This window comes from Maniola hyperantus, chromosome 9, assembly GCF_902806685.2.
Source record: "Maniola hyperantus chromosome 9, iAphHyp1.2, whole genome shotgun sequence".
Taxonomy (NCBI): domain Eukaryota; kingdom Metazoa; phylum Arthropoda; class Insecta; order Lepidoptera; family Nymphalidae; genus Maniola; species Maniola hyperantus.
In genome coordinates, this window is record NC_048544.1 from 860549 (window position 1) to 882353 (window position 21805).

Sequence of the window (21805 nt, forward strand, 5' to 3'; positions counted from 1 at the left end):
TCCGAACCAGTGGTAAAATTATTTGACGATTCAAAATCACTTGTAAAAGTTTACTTGAATAAAAATATATTCTATTCTATTCTTCTATTTTATTTTTTATTTTTTTTATATTCATTATAAGCAAACGCTTGACCGCAATCACACCTGATGGAAAGTGATGCGGCCTAAGATGGGACGCGTTTACCTAGAAGATGCCTATTCACTCTTGTTTTAAAGATACCCGGGTTGTAGTTGGTAGGAAACACATATCGTGGATTAGAATAGAATAGAATGTTTTTTTATTCATGTAAACTTTTTAAAAGTGCTTATGAATAGTCAGGTAGTTTTAATTTACCACTGGTTCGGAATGCCGTTCCTACCGAGAAGAACCAGCAAGAAACTCGGCGGTTGCTCTTTTTAATTTTTCAATTTACAATGTTATTATACCGTACCATACAAGCCATTGCAGCCCCGTGCATTGCTGGAGCGAGTCAAATCCAAGCTTTTTTATCGTTTTTTATCGTTTACATATCGTGGAAGAGTTAGCCATGCGTATTCCATAAATGAATTCAGAATTTTTGATATCAGAATTCAGAACATGTATCATATTAATTAACATAGGCCTTATCTTTAATTCAATAACTTTCAGCAGATTTCTTTCTTCATTTCGACGACCTATATATTATATATATGTATAATAAATATCGATAATAATAATAAATATCGATGATAATAATTAATTATCGCATTGATTATAACGTGTGAAATCTTCGTGCTGGATTAGTGAAAGATATTAGATCACTAAAAAGGTAAAACCGGCTTTCTGTTTGCATTTAGTTACTCGTAACAGCATAACTCGACAAGCCAGCTAACCGGATTTTAATATAAAAGCTGTATAATTGGTCGCTGTGCCACCTGGTGCCAGCTTAGAATGTTACCACCAAACACGAATCTTGTACCTATATCAAATAATATTTGAAAAGAGCAACCGCCGAGTTTCTTGCTGGTTCTTCTCGGTAGGAAAGGCATTCCGGACCAGTGGTAGATGCATCCGACTATTCGAAAATTTCGAAAAGTTTATTTGAATAAAAAAGATTTTATTTTATTTTATTTTATTTAAGAATCACTCTTAATAGGTATACCTACTGAAAGACAGAAAATGCATTTACAGTGCGACAAGGCTCTCTTGGCACTTGAATGACATTGACAGAGACAAGATTTTTATTTTATTTTATTTTATTTAAGAATCACTCTTAATAGGTATACCTACTGAAAGACAGAAAATGCATTTACAGTGCGACAAGGCTCTCTTGGCACTTGAATGACATTGACAGGGGGGCGCTGTTGGAGAACAAAGGCTTACAATCTATATATAATATAAAAGGAAGGTGACTGACTGACTGATCTATCAACGCACAGCTCAAACTACTGGACGGATCGGGCTGAAATTTGGCATGCAGGTAGCTATTATAACGTAGGCATCCGCTAAGAAAGGATTTTTGAAAATACAACCCCTAACGGGGTGAAATAGTGGTTAGAAGTTTGTGTAGTCCACGCGGACGAAGTCGCGAGCATAAGCTAGTATTCATACAAGAACAAAGGGGGACACTTGATGGCAACGTTAAATCCGATTTTCGCCACGTGCCAAGATAGCCTTGTCGCACTGTATTTGTTGTTGGTGTCACAGATAAAAACAAAGTACAAATGTAACATTTTCGACGACCTCCCTGGCGCAGTCGTGACCGCTGTGGTCTTATTAGTGGGAGGTCCCGGGTTCGATTCCTGGCAGGGGTTTGGAATTTTATAATTTCTAAATTTCTGGTCTGGTCTGGTGGAAGGCTTCGGCCGTGGCCAGTTACCACCCTACCGGCAAAGCCGTGCCGCCAAGCGATTTAGCGTTCCGGTACGATGCCGTGTAGAAACCAAAGGGGTACGGGTTTAATAAAAACTGCCATATCCCTTCCAGGTTAGCCCGCTATCATCTTAGATTGCATCATCACTTACCATCAGGTGAGATTGCAGTCAAGGGCTAACTTGTATCTCAATAAAAATAAAATAAAAAAAATCATCTGTGTCACCACCACAAATGGGTGTGCTCAGCATAATGTCCTGCATCATAATATGCGTTAACACGCATTAGATGCAGGACGCTGATTTTCAGCTGTGACCCGCGACACAATCCAGCTTCGTAGGTCTAATTTCGAGACAGAGGTTAAATGCCGCATCAAACTCGGTTGGGCAGCGTTCGGGAAGCTTCGAGGTGTCTTGTCGTCCAAAATTCCTCACTGCTTGATGAGTGAAGACATATGGATGAATCCGAGACAGGTCGCTAACTATGAGCCTTAGATGCGATTGTCCACAGCCTTCTTTATAAGACAACTAGCTGATATCCGCGACTTCATCCGCGTAGATTAAGGTTTTTAAAAATCCCGTGGGTACTCTTTGATTTTCTGGTATCAAAACAGCCTATGTCACGCTCGTAAAAAAATCACGTCAATCCGTTGCGCCCCTCGCGCATCTCTACGCACTTTCTACACTCCTGTCCCTGCCAGACTGCCGCGGCCGTTGCCATTATTTTAATTTCGTGATATCTCCTAAGATATTATTCTAAATGAAATGATACAAAGGGCAATTTTGGTCTAAATTAAACACTTAAGATGACGAATGTAAATATTTATAAAAAGCGTGCAACTAATTTGCGCTCGGGCGGCCCAGCCACCCCAGCCGCTCTCGGTCGCGCAACGCGTCAGAGAGCACCCGTGTACAACTTCAATCCCATTTCGCCTTAAGGCGAGTCACCGAGGCGGGCAGCGCGGCTTTAAAGTAAAACGCTTGGCAACGTTCAAATTCTGTGTTTCAAACGTTAAATTTGAATTTTATAAATTATAGAAGTCCTGTTGAAAACCAAAATTTAGCAGGTTCTCTGTAGTACTTAAAGACAAATATTTCCATATAAAAATTGTTTGCCAAGTCAGAAATTTTAGTATTAAATAATTCGTTTTAGACTTTTATTTCGGCTTATTTCAAGATTTTATTTGATCGAGTGAAGTACTTCCTATTGTGTATCAAAGTAGCACATTCTTCAGACAATGTCTTTAGGTATATTGTATATTTTTAGCAAGGCCATTATTTAATAGTAAATACCTAAAACGTTTGATCTAGCAAACCAGTTTTTTCCGGTTAGCCTCGGTGACTCGCCTTAACGATTTAAGAAAATTACTGTATCTACCGAGTTACGTTCAAAAAGCGATCGGTGTACCGACACAGGATGTGAAACCTGCTTCCCAAGGCAGCTGCCGATAATAGCTGCCTACTGTTAATAGTAGGTATAGTACGCGTCAGGTCGAGATGGCGATCGGGTTATGAGGCGGAGGGACGCCCCGTGCACCCGCATGTCTCCTGCGCTCGCCCGCACCCGGTTAGCGCGGGGGCTGTGCGGGTGTGCAGGGCGTTCCTACCCCGATTGCCATCTCAACCTGTCGCGAACTATAGGTATACAATGGATATAGAAATAATTTAGTTGATTTCGATACTATTCTGGTTATGCCAAGTTGTAAGGCTGGTTAAAAAACGGACTGAACTTTTAAGGAGCGAAAAACTAGTTAACATAGGACATCTTCTAGCCTTTGTTAGGATTCCGTACCCGAAGGTTTCAAAGTCAAAGTCAAAGTCAAAGTCAAATGATTTATTCAAAATAGGTAATAAATTACTCTTATTGATTGTCTGGTATAGTGTTAGATTTGTAAGATATAGTGGTGATAATTATAACGCAAACTTAAAACTAAAGCTACGAGGGTTCCAAACGCGCCCAGGTCTGAGAAGAGCCCACAACAAACTCAGCCGGGTATTCTTTTTATTATCACCACTTTACAAAATTATTGAAACTTATTAGAACTATCACAAAGTCGTTAAGCAACTCATTCCCAAGCTTGCTTATCATTTAAATAATCCTTTACATTGTAATAGGATTTTTGCAGGAGGTTGCAAACGGGACCCTATTATTAAGACTCCGCTGTCCGTCCGTTTTGACAGACAGACGGACGGATTTGTTTGGTGCGCACTACAAATAAACTCCTCTAGTCACAAACTAGGTATATAGTCTGCGGCAGATGCCAATCGGGGTATGCCGTTTGAAGCGCGGGGACGCCCCGCACACCCGCACGTCACCCGCGTTATCCCGCACGGGGTTAGCGCGGGGCTGTGCGGGTGTGCGGGACGTCCCCACCCCGACTGCCACTCCAACCTGTCGCGTGCTATAGTTACAAGACACGCTGCAAGAGGTCGTTCAAACACTTCACACAAATTAACTACCGTTTCAAATACCGTTCATTTAAAATTGACACGGTATTATACTTTATTTAACAGTTGCACTTATTCGTTTATCGATTTAATACCTACTTAATTGCTTTAAAAATAAAGTTTGATTCATTTTGGCAATAGTAAATCAACAAGTCACCGTGATTTGTCTAAGAGAAATCACTCAATCATTGTCTTTACCATCTTTGGTTTTGCATCATTCGAATGATAATGAGAGCCCAATTCATCAGACTATCAGAGAGACTATAGAGCCTCAATAGCTCAACCGGTAAAGAAGTGGGCTGAAAACCGAAAGGTCGACGGTTCAAACCCCGCCCGTTGCACTATTGTCGTACCTACTCCTAGCACAAGCCTGACGCTTAGTTGGAGAGGAAAGGGGAATATATTAGCCATTTTTTCAGAGCCTCAATAGCTCAACAGGTAAGGGAGTGGACTGAAAACTGAATGGTCGACAGTTCAAACCCCGCCCGTTGCGCTATTGTCGTACCTACTCCTAGCACAAGCCTGACGCTTAGTTGGAGAGGAAAGGGGAATATATTAGCCATTTTTTCAGAGCCTCAATAGCTCAACGGGTAAGGGAGTGGACTGAAAACTGAATGGTCGACGGTTCAAACCCCGCCCGTTGCGCTATTGTCGTACCTACTCCTAGCACAAGCCTGACGCTTAGTTGGAGAGGAAAGGGGAATATTAGTCATTTTTTCAGAGCCTCAATAGCTCAACGGGTAAAGGAGTGGACTGAAAACTGAATGGTCGACGGTTCAAACCCCGCCCGTTGCGCTATTGTCGTACCTACTCCTAGCACAAGCCTGACGCTTAGTTGGAGAGGAAAGGGGAATATTAGTCATTTTTTCAGAGCCTCAATAGCTCAACGGGTAAAGGAGTGGACTGAAAACTGAATGGTCGACGGTTCAAACCCCGCCCGTTGCGCTATTGTCGTACCTACTCCTAGCACAAGCCTGACGCTTAGTTGGAGAGGAAAGGGGAATATTAGTCATTTTTTCAGAGCCTCAATAGCTCAACGGGTAAAGGAGTGGACTGAAAACTGAATGGTCGACGGTTCAAACCCCGCCCGTTGCGCTATTGTCGTACCTACTCCTAGCACAAGCCTGACGCTTAGTTGGAGAGGAAAGGGGAATATATTAGTCATTTTTTCAGAGCCTCAATAGCTCAACGGGTAAAGGAGTGGACTGAAAACTGAATGGTCGACGGTTCAAACCCCGCCTGTTGCGCTATTGTCGTACCTACTCCTAGCACAAGCCTGACGCTTCGTTGGAGAGGAAAGGGGAATATTAGTCATTCAACATCGCTTATATTTAAAAAAGGCTTTAATATCTCTACATAGTACAAAATAAAGTCGCCTCCAGCTGTCTGTATGTATGTATGTATGAACACGTAGATCTTTTAAACTACGCAACGGATTTTAATGCGGTTTTCACCAATAGATAGAGTGATTGTAGAGGAAGGTTTATGGATATAGTTTATTCTCAAAAAATTAGAGATCCCTAGAGAAATTGAAATAATGTGAATTAGGTCGAAAAATATCCTCTCATTTGAGAGTTTCCGAGGCGTGCGCTGCATAAATGGTCAAAGTCACACGAAAACAATGTATGGTGAAATTGTTTCTTTTAAAAAGTTCTACAAAAAAATTCGCAATAGCATACATGTATCTTTTAAGGTTGGCTCACAATAATCGACTTTATGGTTTTCAAATGTGATCTGAAACAAAACCTTACTTTCGAGACTGATTCTTATCAAAATAAAATAGTTGATCATTTGTAATATTCAATTTAAACTTAAAATTGGCCTGTACATCATTTAATTTAGAATAATATCTTACATGATATCACAAAATTAAAATAATATGAAATATCCTTAAAAACGAGACGTAGGCGGCTGTGCCGAGGCGCCTATAATCTCCTCACTGTCACCACATTAGTATCTACATTGCACTCATGCGAAGCTGGGGCGGGTCGCTAGTGTAAACTAAAGAACGAACAGGTAGGTAGGTAACTAGACACCCATGTACCTAAATGTATATAGTTGCTTTCTTGATTGAAACAGATAGTTTGTGATAACTCCGTTCATGCGTCCGACGCGTCCGTCGGTGCGTGAAGGTTACCCCGCATCGGTCATCGAGACGTCAAGCTTCGGTGCGTGTGAAACTACCCTAAGCTTTTTGGTCCGGTGGTAGATTTCGGCCGTAGCTGGTTACCACCCCACCGGCCCCATAAACTACCGCTATACAAAACATCGAAAAAAAAGAAGCTGTGATAGCCTAGTGGTTAGGACGTCCGCCTTCTAATCGGAGGTCAGGGGTTCGATCCCGGGCACGTACCTCCCTATGTGCGTTTTAATTAATTAAATGGCACTTGCTTTAACGGTGAAGGAAAACATCGTGAGGAAACCTGCATGCCTGAGCGTGAAGTCTACCAATCCGCACATGGCCAGCGTGGTAGACTATAGCCAAAACCCTTCTCACTCTGAGAGGAGACCCGTGCTCTGTAGTAGGCCGGCGATCACATCATCCTATTACAACAGTCCAAAACCATATTAGCCACACTGACCTAGTCACTAAAGTTATGCTATAACTTATATATTATAATCTACAGCTTAGTTACTTAAGTATGAAATAATTTTTAGGGTTCCGTACCTCAAAAGGAAAAACGGAACCCTTATAGGATCACTTTGTTGTCTGTCTGTCTGTCGGTCTGTCAAGAAACCTACAGGGTACTTCCCGTTGACCTAGAATCATGAAATTTTGCAGGTAGGTAGGCCTAATAGCAGACATTAGGTGAAAAATCTGAAAACCGTGAATTTGTAGTTACATCACACAAAAAGTAAAATGTGTTCATAAACAAATAATTAGCATTTTCAACTTTTAAAGTAAGATTACTATACCAAGTGGGGTATCATATGAAAGGACTTTATCTGTACATTTTAAAACAGTTTTTTATTTATTTTTATGGCTTAAATAGTTTTTGATTTATCGTGCAAAATGTCAAAAAAAATACGACTGTAGTACGGAACCCTCGTTGCGCGAGTCTGACTCGCACTTGGTCGGTTATTAATCACCACACCTACCTACTTACCTAAATTCTTCATTACTCACATAATTATGATTCACTCACACATGCATATTATGTTTAATTAACTACATTACATTAGGTTAACTGTTAATTTGGTGTACTACAGTCCTTATCACACACCAGTCCTATTCCCACATAGGGTTGCCAGGTCGCCAAACCTAATAGCCGGACAGAGCAGCCGGACATTTGGGTAGAAAGGCCGGACACCTTACATTATTAAGGATTTTGAGTTTTAGTATTAATAGGTATGACAAAAAAATGTAAAACCTAACAAAATTATATTATAAATTGCACATATTGCCCTTTTTTGTAATACTAAATATTTTTGTAATAATATTTTCCCAATATCTACCGCTTTACCCCATAGCAAGACTCCGTAAGACATATAATACTGTGGAAATAGGCAAAATACACAATTTTTGCAGTTTCCACGTCAGTTACCTTTTACCTTACTACTTTAACCTGGAGTTTACCAGCAAGTGTTGATATATGGGCGTTCCCCAGGAACACGGTGGTCTCCTCCACTTTTAACATATCATTATTTAACATTAAATTAATGTCCTTGGTCATCTTTGTATTGGGCATTGCAAGTTTAACACACTTGGTTTTCTTTGCATTAAAAAGTAAATTGTTGACAGTGAGTGACTTGCGATATGGCATTATTTACATCGTCAAAATTGTTCTTATTTACTATACTATACTCACGGACTATTCTATACTCAGAGTTTTCCATAATCTATGTTCTCCATGATGTATGAAGTCTGGCAATCCGCACTTGGCCAGCATAGCGGACTATGGCCAAACCCTTCTCATTCTGAGAGAAGACCTGTGCTCAAATACACTGTGATGGGTTGAGGATGATGATGATGAAATAAAAAAAAAATAAAACTTACATCAGTACACGTAAGCTCCTCCATACTCCTGCTATGAGTCCCATTCACCTTCCAAGAGTTCAGAGTCCCGTACTGTCTCCCTCGCTCACTGCACTGGTTATACGGTACATCATAGATGTGCTCTTTGACGAAGAACTCTGATTTCTCTTCCCTACATTCACAACTCAAATGACACTTAAATCCATCCGTCTTATCGTTACTTTGACACTTCAAACACCTCTCTTTTAAAAACGTAGTCAAATTGTTTGTATCTACATTCTCTGTACTGCAATCACAAATACAGTCGTGCGTACTAAACCGTGTGTATGGCAAGCTTAACGTAGAATTGTTCGTTATTATGGCACAGTTTAACGAATTGAAACACTTGGTAAACGGGTCCTTTACGTTTTCATTGATAGGCGCTAGCGTTCTGTGTTTTATATCTAAGAGTTCGGTACATAAATAGTGCATTTCTTTTGGTTTATTCGTTGTTTGATCAGTCTCGGCTATGTCGTAAATGTTTTTACTTGTATTTTGAGTTTCACGCTTATGTAACGCCTGTTCTAACTTCTCGAGCATTTTTTTAGCGTCCTTTTTACTACTTTCTGGAGATTCTTGGATAGTTGGTGAGTTGAAAGATCTTGGTGGCTTTTTCGGTGGTGGACCGGCTGGTAACGGTTGTTTCAGAGCCTTTTTTAGAGTATCCGTTAAAATTAAATGTGGGTTCTTACGTTCTAATTTCATAGTCTCACTGGAAGCGCATAACATGTTCATGGATTCTAAATTAGGTTTTGATTTCTCTGTATCAGTCTTATCAGTTTTAAGATCTGGTTTTTCATATTGTGATACTAGTTTTTTAATTTTGCTTGATTTTTCTTCCTCTATGTTCTCAGTTTCGGAACTGACACCACTGTCTGTCATAGAATCTTGTCTGCTCTCGTGTGGTTTATTTTTCACAACCTTCGCATATTGATCTAAAATGTGTTTGGGGACCTGGGAGTCTGGTATTGAATCTGGCACCACATAAGGAGTCTCTGCAGCACTTGAACTGTCATTCTGAACTTCACATACCACACCAACTATAGCACAGTCTTCATCTTTGGACGGCTGGAAGTTCTCCTTCTTCATTTGATCTTCTAGAAAGCTACCAAGCTGTTTGAGACGTTCTTTACTGAGTTTGCTTTCCATTTTCAAGGCGAAATCACTGGTTTCCGATCTGCCTTTGCAGCTACCATGCCTCTGAGGGCTTTGGTTGATTATTTGACTGCGATCACATCGGAAAGCGTGGCTGCGATGCAACTTTTTACCGGGATCACTAGTCTGACGTGTAAGAGTGGATTTGCCATCGCTCAGGCTGCGTTTTACCTCATTTTTACCATACAAATAACTCGTGTTCGGTTTGGGTGTAAATTCGTCAGTTTTAACACAATTTTCCTGTGCAACCTCATTACGCACGATCTTTTTTTCGATAATTTCGACCTGTTTGTCCTGCAACGGAACCTTTTTAGGCAAAACTACCTCGTTTTCCGTATGTAGGCTTTCGAATTTACTTTTTATAGCTTGAACTCTGTTTTTTGGATGAGCAAGCATTATTTTAAGTTGTAAAACATTTTCGACGGACGAAAACTTGTCACTTCGATTTTTGAAATTTCGATAAAAATTAAATTTTAAAAACAGCACATGGAAATTTTAAGTTTTAACACAGTAAAAGTTTAACACACTAGAAAAAACAAACAATTTAAACACAATATTAATTCGAAAACAGATGGTGATGTTGTGTTATCAATCTGTTGTTTTTTTTTATTTGAATCACTGGCACAGGAAACTGGACTGGTTTTTACTTTCAACACTTCACAATTCACTAGAAAGTTTCAGTATTTGATTGCAAAATCGTGTTTGCACATTTTTATGCGCGATAAAAGTATTTTAAAACACCATTGTACTGTATTCACTTGACAGAAAGTTTACATAAACAGTTGCTCGTTGATCGTTCATATCGCGAGGGCATGGCACTCTGATCTGGTATTGCCAGATAAAAGATTTGAAGTTTCCTTCTCCCTTAATTGTTATTTTATAAAGTACTAGAAAAAAATATGAAATTGGTACCTAGGTAGATAAGTATGAAGTATGTAACTACTGCAAAAACCGCCACATGTATACTATTATTTACTAGATGATCAAGCAAGCTTGATGCAAGCTATCTCTGTACCGAATTTCGTTAAAATCGATGAACGGATGGGCCGTGAAAAGCTAGCAGGTAGACAGACAGACAGACACACTTTCGCATTTATAATATTAGTATGAAAATATGAATATGGATATTATAAGTAGTAAAACGTACCTATATAATAAAACTACCTAACGATTTAAATCTTTATAGTTAAGACCATTAAAAAAATCTTAAATTGGTAGGTATACCTAGTTAATTAATCAATTGGTGCCTGTGTATTAGTAGGTATCTTCTGTTACATACGTGGATAATAGAACTATGTTTACTATAATAGTAGGTAGGTACTTAATCTTTATTTCCTTTAACATCGGGGTTTTTTATCATAATCACACAAAAAGGTATTACATTATTAAGTAGGTACATCATAATATTATGGGTAACTAGCTTATGCTCGCGACTTCGTCCGCGTGGACTACACCTATTTCAAACCCCTATTTACCCCCTAGGAGTTGAATTTTCAAATATCCTTTCTAAGCGGATGCCTGACATCATAATAGCTATCTGCATGCCAAATTTCAGCCCGATCCGTCCAGTAGTTTGAGCAGTGCGTTGATAGATCAGTCAGTCAGTCAGTCACCTTTTCCTTTTATAATTATTTAGATAGATTAATACAAAATATGAAAGAAAATAACACCTAGGTTGTAGGTACCTACTGTCTCAAACACAGATGCGAGAAATTTACTCATCTGTGACGTTAACCGTTAACTGTGATTTAAAAACTAGATTTTTCCGGTTTCCCCAATTTTAGGCAAAATGTTAAGATTTAAAGATAACCACATTACAAAGCTATAATTATATAAAAAAGTTCATTTCATTTTAAAATAAGATTAGTTTACGTGTTTTTCAATTTTACATTAATATGGCTTTATAAATTTTAAATTAAAAGTTTACTTTAATAGAAAAATAGTGCTTCCATCTTACATTTACTATGGGAATCTCTTTACTTCGTGAGTATCGCAAGTAAACGCCATCTGTTGATAGGCTTGGCATCTTTAAAATGTTGAAAATCAATTATAGGTGTCACTACAATCAAGAACTCCTAATAGTATATTCACCGTCCACTAGATGTCTCTGACATTACAATTTTTTAGGGTTCCGAAGCCAAATGGCCGGGCGGAACCTTTATAGATTCGTCATGTCTGTCTGTCTGTCTGTCTGTACCTACAAACAAACACACTTTCGCATAATATAATAAGGGAACTGATTATTTCATTACATGGAGCATTAGTTTGTCAATCAAGTCACTTTGTTGCAAAAATTAGAATTATCTGAACTAAAACTAGGACGCTAGCCTTGTTACGGGGTCGGAGGTTCGATCCCGGGCACGCACCTCTAACTTTTCGGAGTTATGTACGTTTTATGTGATTAAATATCATTTGCTTTAACGGTGAAGGAAAACATCGTGAGGAAACCTGCATGCCTATGAGTTCTCCATATAAGTTCTCAAATGTTTGTGAAGTCTACCAATCCGCACATGGCCAGCCTGGACCATAGACTATGGTCAAAACACTTCTCTCTGAGAGGAGACCCGTGCTCTGTAGTGAGCCGCCGATGAGTTGATCATGATGATGATGATGATGAACTAAAACTAAGTTTAATAATTACTGAACTATGTCTCACCCACCCTATGACCCACCTTCCTGCCAAATTTCATGATTCTAGGTCAACGGGAAGTACCCTGTAGGTTTCTTGACAGACAGACGGACAGACAGACAGACAACAAAGTAATCCTATAAGGGTTCCGTTTTTCCTTTTGAGGTACGGAACCCTAAAAATGACTTGGCTCCATGTAATTTTCCGCTCATCAGAAACTATGAGATTCCACCATTCCACGCAAGCAACACCATAAACAGCCCCATAATCCACGGTTAATTGCACTTAATAATAGGAACATGACTGCTCTATGACTTTTAACATTAATCTTGACGCATTCAATTTCAAAAGTGCCATCGTTAAGTTATTTGCGTTTTACAATAGGTACCTAGGTACTTAGCTAATAGAATAGCAGTATACATAAAATCATATTATACTGAGTACCTATATAGGACATTATATACGAATTTAATAGGTAGGTTTTTACCTCCCCGATTGCCATCCCGACCTGTCGCGGACTATTATACGTGTAGGTAAATACATCAGCTGTCAGAGTCCAAATCCAAAATACCGGCTTATCGCAATTTACGTAGGGCCTAAGCTCAGAAATGCCAGCGCTTAGTCCGAAGCCAAAAGTTTTGTTTCTGCCTTTCTGCCCAATAAGTTTTTAGGCTAATCATCTATTAGCCTTAATTTCTAGTCCAAAGCCGTAGGTAACTCTAATTGCCAATTCCGCTTTGGACAGGCGGATGGACAGGCGGACGAACAGACAGACGGACAGCAGAGGTTTTTGGAGTCGTTGGCACCCTTCTGCGGGTGCGGTACGCAACGGTGCGGTGTGGTGCTGTGCGCTGCTGTGCGGTGTGCTGTAGTGCGGTGCGGTGCGCTGCGCTGCGATGCGGTGCTGTGCGCTGCTGTGCGGTGTGCTGTAGTGCGTTGCGGTGCGGTGCGCTGCGCTGCAATGCGGTGTGGTGTGTTGAAACTGTGGTGTGGTGCGTTGCGCTGCTCTGCGGTGCGCTGCGATGCGATGTGGTGCGGGTCGTTGCGGGGCGGTGCGCTGCGATGTGGTGCGGCTCGGTGCGGTGCGGTACGCTGCGACGCGGTGCGGTGCAGTGCGCTGCGGTGTGGTGTGGTGCACTGCGGTGCGGTGCGGTGTGGAGTGGTGCGGTGTCCGTCTGTCTATCAGTGCGTCCGTCCGTCCATCCCGAGTAGGTACCCTGTTGTCTACATAGGTAGGTCATGGAAAACGCTGGTCAGGTACTTCTCCAAAAACTCTATTGGTTGCAAACGCATAGACCTAACGATATGCCTAGACCCAACGATATGCCTAGACCATGGCAGAAACCGTGCCCAAGTTGCACTTGGTTTCTCGCGGATTTTGCATCGTCAAACGTTATAGGACCACATACGAGTAATTATCACGGGTAAAACGCAGATCCGTCATCGATATCACCAATGCCATCGATTTATTTTTAGGGTTCCGTACCTCAAAAGAAAAAACGGAACCCTTATAGGATCACTTTGTTGTCTGTCTGTCTGTCTGTCGATCTGTCAAGAAACCTACAGGGTACTTCCCGTTGACCTAGAATCATGAAATTTGGCATGTAGGTAGGTCTTGTAGCTGACATTAGGGGAAAAATCTGAAAACCGTGAATACCGGTTATAACACACAAAAAAAAATTGTGGTCATAAACTAATAATTAAGATTTTTAATTTTCGAAGTAAGATAACTATACTATAAAGTGGGGTATCATAGAAAGGTCTTCACCTGTACATTCTAAAACAGATTTTTATTTATTTTTATGTATCATATTTTTTGAATCATCGTGCAAAATTGTCGAAAAAATACGACTGTAGTACGGAACCCTCGTTGCGCGAGCCTGACTCGCACTTGGCCGGTTTTTTGTTTATTTTATTGGTTTGCCAGTAGATAATATCTACATATAAAATAAAAATTAATTATACACAGAAAAAAATCATTGAGTGTACACGCAATTACTGGCAAACCGGCATGCATTTTTAAAAGTGTGCAAGTGCGGGACTTAAAGCTAAAAATACAAAATAATATATATTAAAAAAAACCGGCCAAGTGCGAGTCAGGCTCGCGCAATGAGGGTTCCGTACTACAGTCGTATTTTTTCGACATTTTTCATGATAATTCAAAAACATAAAAATAAATAATAATCTGTTTTAGAATGCACCGGTGAAGACCTTTCATATGATACCCCCACTTGATATAGTTATATTACTTAGAAAATTGAAAAATTACTAATTATTAGTTCATGACCACAATTTAATTTTTTTTGTGTGATGTAACCACAAATTCACGGTTTTCAGATTTTTCCCCAAATGTCAGCTATAAGATCTGCCTACCTGCCAAATTTCATGATTCTAGGTCAACGGGAAGTACCCTGTAGGTTTCTTGACAGACAGACAGACAACAAAGTGATCCTATAAGGGTTCCGTTTTTCCTTTTGAGGTACGGAACCCTAAAAATACTAAATCTAAATATATAAAAGGAAAAAGTGACTGACTGACTGACTGACTGATATATCAACGCACAGCTCAAACTACTGGGCGGATCGGGCTGAAATTTGGCATTATTATGACGTCGGCATTCGCTAAGAAAGGATTTTTGAAAACTCAACTCCTAATGGTGTTAAATCGGGGTTTAAAATTTGTGTAGTCCACGCGGACGAAGTCGCGAGCATAAGCTAGTATTATATAAACCAAGAAAAATTACGAAGGAGCATACGAGTTTATATTAAAAGAAGATTTAACTTGAAGATTGTATTTACGTGTTATAATATAATGTCATCATTTGAAACAACGGGCTGCAGGAAAACAATTCTTGTTAAAAGGGCTGTAAAATACTCGTGGAATATGTAAATACGATCATCACCATAACCATGGAGTTCTAAGGTAGAAGCAAATTCAATACTCCAAACGCTAATGTTAGCTTTAATCTATACCTACTTACCTAAAAAAACCGGCCAAGTGCGAGTCAGGCTTGCGCAATGCCGGTTCCGTACTACAGTCGTAATTTTTCGACATTTTGCACGATAATTCAAAAACTATAATTCATAAAACTAAATAAAAATCTGTTTTAAAATGTACAGGTGAAGACCTTTCATATGATACCCCACTTGATATAGTTATCTCACTTCGAAAGTTGTATATACTAATTATTAGTTCATGACCACAATATATATTTATTTTTGTGTGAACTAACCCTAAATTCAAGGTTTTCAGATTTTTCCTCAAATGTCAGCTATAAAATCTACCTACCTGCCAAATTTCATGATTCTAGGTCAACGGGAAGTACCCTGTAGATTTCTTGACAGACAGACAGACAGACAACAAAGTGATCCTATAAGGGTTTCGTTTTTCCTTTTGAGGTACGAAACCCTAAAAAGGCTTGTCCTGACTGACTGACTGATCTATCAACACAAAACCACACCCGCCTGGTGTTAGGAATATGAAATGTTAACAGAAATAAAATAAAGCGCGTGATACACAATATGCTAGTAACTTGCACAAAAGCATGCCAGTTACAAGCAAGAACGCTATTTTTTTTTCGCTAATATTTGCAATGGAATGGAAAAATATATTCGTAATGTTGTATAGAAGCAGGCGTTACTTTGCGGAAGTCCATGATATCCAATGAACTTAAAGCTTAATTTGCTGTAATCCGCTGACACAGGTCGGTTTTGGGATTTGTGTGGTGCTGCGTGGTGGTGGTGCGTATTGTTTGCTAGGTGGCTGCTTTTTCCTGCATTTTTATCAGTGGGAGGGCGGGCGGTGCATTTCGCATGCTGCATGTTGCACCATACAGGTTCGACCTGTTTCAGCGGATTACAGCAAATTAAGCTTTTGGTTCATTGAAAGAAAAGGTTTTTTTCTTTTTTTTACATAAAAACCGGCAAAGTGCGAGTCAGCCTCGCTGCGGTATAGCGCGGGTGACGTGCGGGTGTGCGGGGCGTCTTCCTACCCCGAGTGCCATTTCGACATGTCGCGTATTATAGGTATACATATATTATTATAACTATTATATAGTATAATATACGCAGCGGCAAAGGACGTCACGACTCAGGGATTTTTATATTTTTTAATTGAACCACTAACAGAAGTTCAATATTCAATTCAATACAAAAAAATTACACTATTTAAACCCATAATTTAAATTATAGGCGGATGTATAAATTGACTGTTTAGTGTGTTTCTACACTTATTCTCTGGTAAGTACCCATTATGGGTAACAATATGGTTTAGTACTTAGGTATAAATAATACATTACATAGGTCATAGGATAAGCGAGGCCTGAGAGTTCTCCATGATGTTCTGGAAGGTGTATGATGTCTATCCGCACAAGGCCAGCGTGGTGGACTATACCCTAAAATCATCTCATTCTGAGAGGAGATCCTTGCAGTAGTGGACTTGCATAGATGGGTAGAGTTGATGACTGTTTGAGGGTTCCGTTTCCCAAAAAGAAAAAAGGAACCCTTTTAGGATCACTTTGTTGTCTGTCTGTCTGTCAAGATACTTAGACTTGAGCTTGACAAAGCATTGATGAGCCCACTAAACAAACACCTTTTCGTTATAGTTGTCACCGACAGCCCTCTGTGCAGGGCCTGCATGGAGTTCCCCGACCTCACTTCATGAAGCCCTCGGCAACCTGGGCGGTCTACTCGGCTTCTGGAGCGAGCTTGGATGGCTGGAGTGAAGACTTCGGCGGGGAGGGGCGATGCACGCACAACAGACGGAAACGTTTTAGTGCGGAAACCAGCCCAGAGTGAAGAAGAAGCAATGATGAGGTCTAGGTCGGAGCGCGTTCGCCTAAAAGATGCCTATTCACTCTTGCCTTGACAGCTTGATTCTTATACTTGTACTTATGTCTGTTTATCTATCATCATCATCATCATCAGCCTGTGGACGTCCACTGTTAGACATAGGCCTTCCCTAAAGAAAGCCACCACACCCGGTCCTCAGCCTTCCTCATCTAGCCACTTTCCGCCAGCCTCTTTATATCGTCGGTCCATCGTGCTGGAGGGCGTCCCACACTACGCTTGCTTAAACGCGGTCTCCACTCAAGGAGTTTCCGGCTCCAACGGCCATCGCCTCTACGACAGGCATGACCTGCCCACTGCCACTTCAGCTTGCTAATAGTTTGGGCTATGTCAGTGACCTTGGTTCTCCTGCGGATCTCCTCATTTCGGATCTTGTCCCTCAAGGAAACGTTTATCTATGCCATCATGATTTTCAGCGCATCACTGTACGTTTAAGAACAATAAAATAAGTAGGTACCTACAATGATTGAATTATTCCACGTTTCCTAATAACTCCGCTTACCTACGTGCAGTTATAGTGCCCGTATATTATGTACCTTTTGATCTATGATATGCGTTCAACATAGGGTTAGCATGTCTTAGCTTTTCCTGATTTTCTTATACTCGGGAGGAACGGGTGGCTTAGTCGAAGGACTACAGTGCAGTGGCATAAATAATAAATAAATAAAATAAAAATCTTTTTTATTCGAATAAACTTTTACAAGTACTTTCGAATAGTCGGATGCATCTACCACTGGTTCGGAATGAATTTCCTACCGAGAAGAACCAGCAAGAAACTCGGCGGTTGCTCTTTTCAAATATTTGATGTAGGTACGAGATTATGCCATGTATAAAATAGTATTTGCAGTCTTGTGCGTTGCTGGAACGAGCTGCAGGTCAAATCCACGCTCTTTTATCATTTAGATAATCTTCAATTGTGTAATATGCTTTTTTCAGGAGCATATTTTTAATAGATTTTTTAAACTTGTGCAAAGGTAAGTCCAAAATAGTTTGCGGGATTTTATTATAAAAGGTAATACCCATAGTCCCATACCCACAAATGACTTTTGGACTTTCCTGAGGCGGAAGGTAGGAGCTGCATATTCAAATAAGTATTTAAAAGGAAAGGTGACTGACTGACTGACTGATTTATCAACGCACAGCTCAAACTACTACGTGGTACTTACGTGAGTAAAACTTACAGATATATAACTGAACATGAACTTTTTCTTATTGACAATCCTAGTGATCCTAGTCAGTCATTACGTAAATAATAGAAAATATGTAGGTACAAGTGTAATAATTTTAACAGTTTCCTGGTAATAAAGCAATTAAACGAATTACTCTAAAATGATTAGTGCAAAGTCATATTGATGTCAGAACAAAAGACGCCGTACACTTCAGGCCAGATAAAGTACATCTTTTGGTTCATAATAATGGTTCGGCGGGTCACAACAATTTTTTTTTTTTTTTTTTTTATTCAGATATAAGTTAGCCCTTGACTGCAATCTCACCTGGTGGTAAGTGACGATGCTGTCTAAGATGAAAGCGGGCTAACCTGGAAGGGGTATGGCAGTTTTTAATAAACCCATGCCCCTTCGGTTTCTACACGGCATCGTACCGGAACGCTAAATCGCTTGGCGGCACGGCTTTGCCGGTAGGGTGGTAACTGGCCACGGCCGAAGCCTCCCACCATCACCGATATGGATTATTGGGTTCAGAGGATAGAGGGCAACTCTCTGAAGCTAAATATGCTCCCAACCCAAAAAATACCCAACAAAATCCATACCGGTGATGGTTACCAAATTTGTTGTGGCTCAACCGTTCAACCGATTTTGATGAAATTTGGTACAGAGGTAGCTTGCAACCCGGGGAAGGACATAGGCTACTTTTTATCCCGGAAAATTTAAGAGTTCCCACAGGATTTTTAAAAACCTAAATCCACGCGTACGAAGTCGCGGGCATCATCTAGTCTATAATATTATGCTAGCAGCTAGATCTACATTTATGCATAGGTACCTCTAGCACATAGTAAGGATAATATGATAATACTAGCTTATTCCCGCGACTTTGTCCGCATGGACTACACGAATTTGAAACCCCTCTTTTATCCACTTAGGGGTTGAATTTTCAAAAATCCTTTCTTAGGGGATGTCTAATAGCTATCGCATGCCAAATATCAGCCTGATCCGTCCAGTAGTGTGAGCTGTGCGTTGATAATTACATACAGAAGTTGGACGAAGCCGTCTAAACAGAGCAATCGTGTGGTAAATGCGGAAGGAACCTTTCGACGACCTCCCTGGCGCAGTCGTGAGCGCTGTGGTCTTGTTAGTGGGAGGTCCCGGGTTCGATTCCTGGCAGGGGTTTGGAATTTTATAATTTCTAAATTTCTGGTCTGGTCTGGTGGGAGGCTTCGGCCGTGGCTAGTTACCACCCTACCGGCAAAGCCGTGCCGCCAAGCGATTTAGCGTTCCGGTACGATGCCGTGTAGAAACCAAAGTGGTACGGGTTTAATAAAAACTGCCATATCCCTTCCAGGTTAGCCCGCTATCATCTTAGACTGCATCATCACTTACCATCAGGTGAGATTGCAGTCAAGGGCTAACTTGTATCTGAATAAAAAAAAAAAAAGGAAGACTCCCGCATTTACAGCACTATTGGTCTACGCCTAAGGTCGACCTAGGGAGGTAGGCCGTAATTATGTTCATGAGATCAAAAGCGTCGAAACTCGGACCACTGTGTCTCTTTTGATGCTTTATCTTTAAGATGAACTGAATGAAGCGATTTTACAAGGCGCTGAGTGTAGAGATGACATCCGTAGTGAAACCACCGAAACGAAGGATTAGGGGAAGCTGAATGAAGGCATGATAAAGCGGCTCCTTTGGGCGACACTTTATCTAAATATATAAAAGGAAAAGGTGACTGACTAACTGACTGATCTATCAACGCACAGCTCAAACTACTGGACAGATCGGGCTGAAATTTGATATGCAGATAGCTATTATGACGTAGGCATCCGCTAAGAAAGGATTTTTCAAAATTCAACTGCGAAAGGGGTAAAATAGAGGTTTGAAAATTGTGTCGTCCACGCGGACGAAGTCGCGAGCATAAGCTAGTTAAATCTAATCTAATCTAATCTAAATTAGCCTGTGCTGTCCCACGTCTGGGCAAAGGCCTCCCTCCGATCCTTCCACAATTTTCTATTTCGTGCCTCTTCAGGCCACGTAACTGTAAAATCTAATTCATCACGCCAACGTCGCCTCGGCCGACCACGCTGGCGTTGATGATTCTGGGGCGTCCAAAAAGAATGAAAAAAGCAGATTTTGCCCATAACTCATCTGGCATACGGCACACATGACCTGCCCAGTCCCATTTGAGTAAAGCGGCTGCAAGGCCAACGTCAGCTACTCGCGTTTTGGAACGTATAGCAGAATTCCTTACGCGATCTGCTAGTTTTATACCTAGTATGCTGCGTTCCATGGCTCTTTGGCAAACCTTGAGCTTGGACTTTTGAGAATTTGTCAGGGACCAAGTCTGAGCACCACACGTGAGAGTTGGCAGAATGCAGAGCTAGTTAAATAAAAAAAATAAAAAAAAAAATATCTTTATTTACAAAGCAAGTTATTTTGGTGTCGTTTACTAGTGGTCTCTACACTAGGTTAAACCTGTGGCGTGGAGACCATATTATTGAGCCAGCAGTGTATACCTTCACGGTAAATAACACGACAATAAAATGACAAACAATTTACAGTTATTATTAATAATTGCCGCAATTAGTATAATAGCTGAAACCCGTGCCCATGCTGGGGTTACGGGGTTTACAATCAACACATCTAACCGCAATAGCTCAACGATGCGCCTATCGAGACTGAAATCCGATAGGTTGTAGGTTCCAAGCCAATTAAGAGCCTCGATAGCTCAACGGCTAAAGGAGTGGACTGAAAACCGAAAGGTGGACGGTTCAAACCCCGCCCGTTGCACTAATTGTCATACCTACTCCTAGCCCAAGCTTGACGCTTAGTTGGAGAGGTAAGGGGAATATTAGTCATTTAACATGGCTTATATTCTTTAAAAAATAAATAAAAAAAAGGAATAGCTCAACGATGTGCCCATCTAGACTTAAATCCGATAAGTTATAGGTTCCATATTACACTACATCGGAAGAAATGGCATTCCGGACCCAGTGGTAGATGCATCTGGCGATTTAAAAATACTTGTAAAAATTTAATTGAATAAAAAATATTTTTATTTATCTATACTAATATTATAAATGCGAAAGTGTGTCTATCTGTCTGCTGACTTTTCACGACCCATCCGTTCAACCGGTTTTGATGAAATTTGGTACAAAGTTAGCTTGCATCCCGGGGAAGGACATAGGCTACTCTTTATCCCGGAAAATCAAAGAGTTCCCACGGGATTTTCAAAAACCGAAATCCACGCGGGTGAAGTCGCGGGCATCATCTAGTATCAGGTATATAAATGCGAAAGTGTGTCTGTCTGTCTGCTAGCTTTCACGGCCCATCCGTTCAACCGAATTTGATGAAATTTGGTACAGAGTTAGCTTGCATCCCGGGGAAGGACGTAGGCTACTCTTTATCCCGGAAAATCAAAGATCGTCAGCGTGCTGTATCTCATGAACGATAATAGGTAGAGAATTGAAAATTTTACAGAGTGTGTATTTCTATTGCCGCTAAATAAAAATAAATAGCATGTTAGCTGTGATAGCCCAGTGGTTAGGACGCCCGCCTTCTAATCGGAGGTCGCTGGTTCGATCCCGGACACGCACCTCTAACTTTTAGGAGTTATGTGCGATTTAAGTAATTAAATATCACTTGCTTTAACGGTGAAGGAAAATATCGTGAGGAAACCTGCATGCCTGAGAGTTCTCCATAATGTTCTCAA

General features: G+C 40.5%; 1 protein-coding gene across 1 annotated transcript in view; it reads right to left on the minus strand.

The window, feature by feature from the left end:
* LOC117985161 (uncharacterized) overlaps nucleotides 1-10258 on the minus strand; it is a 56030-nt gene extending 45772 nt beyond the window's left edge. Inside the window, exon 1 of the mRNA XM_034971853.2 lies at nucleotides 8276-10258. Coding sequence (XP_034827744.1) covers nucleotides 8276-9844 — 1569 coding nt within the window. The 5' untranslated portion in view covers nucleotides 9845-10258. The remainder of the gene's footprint in view (nucleotides 1-8275) is intronic.
* Between the last annotated feature and the right edge of the window lie 11547 nt (nucleotides 10259-21805).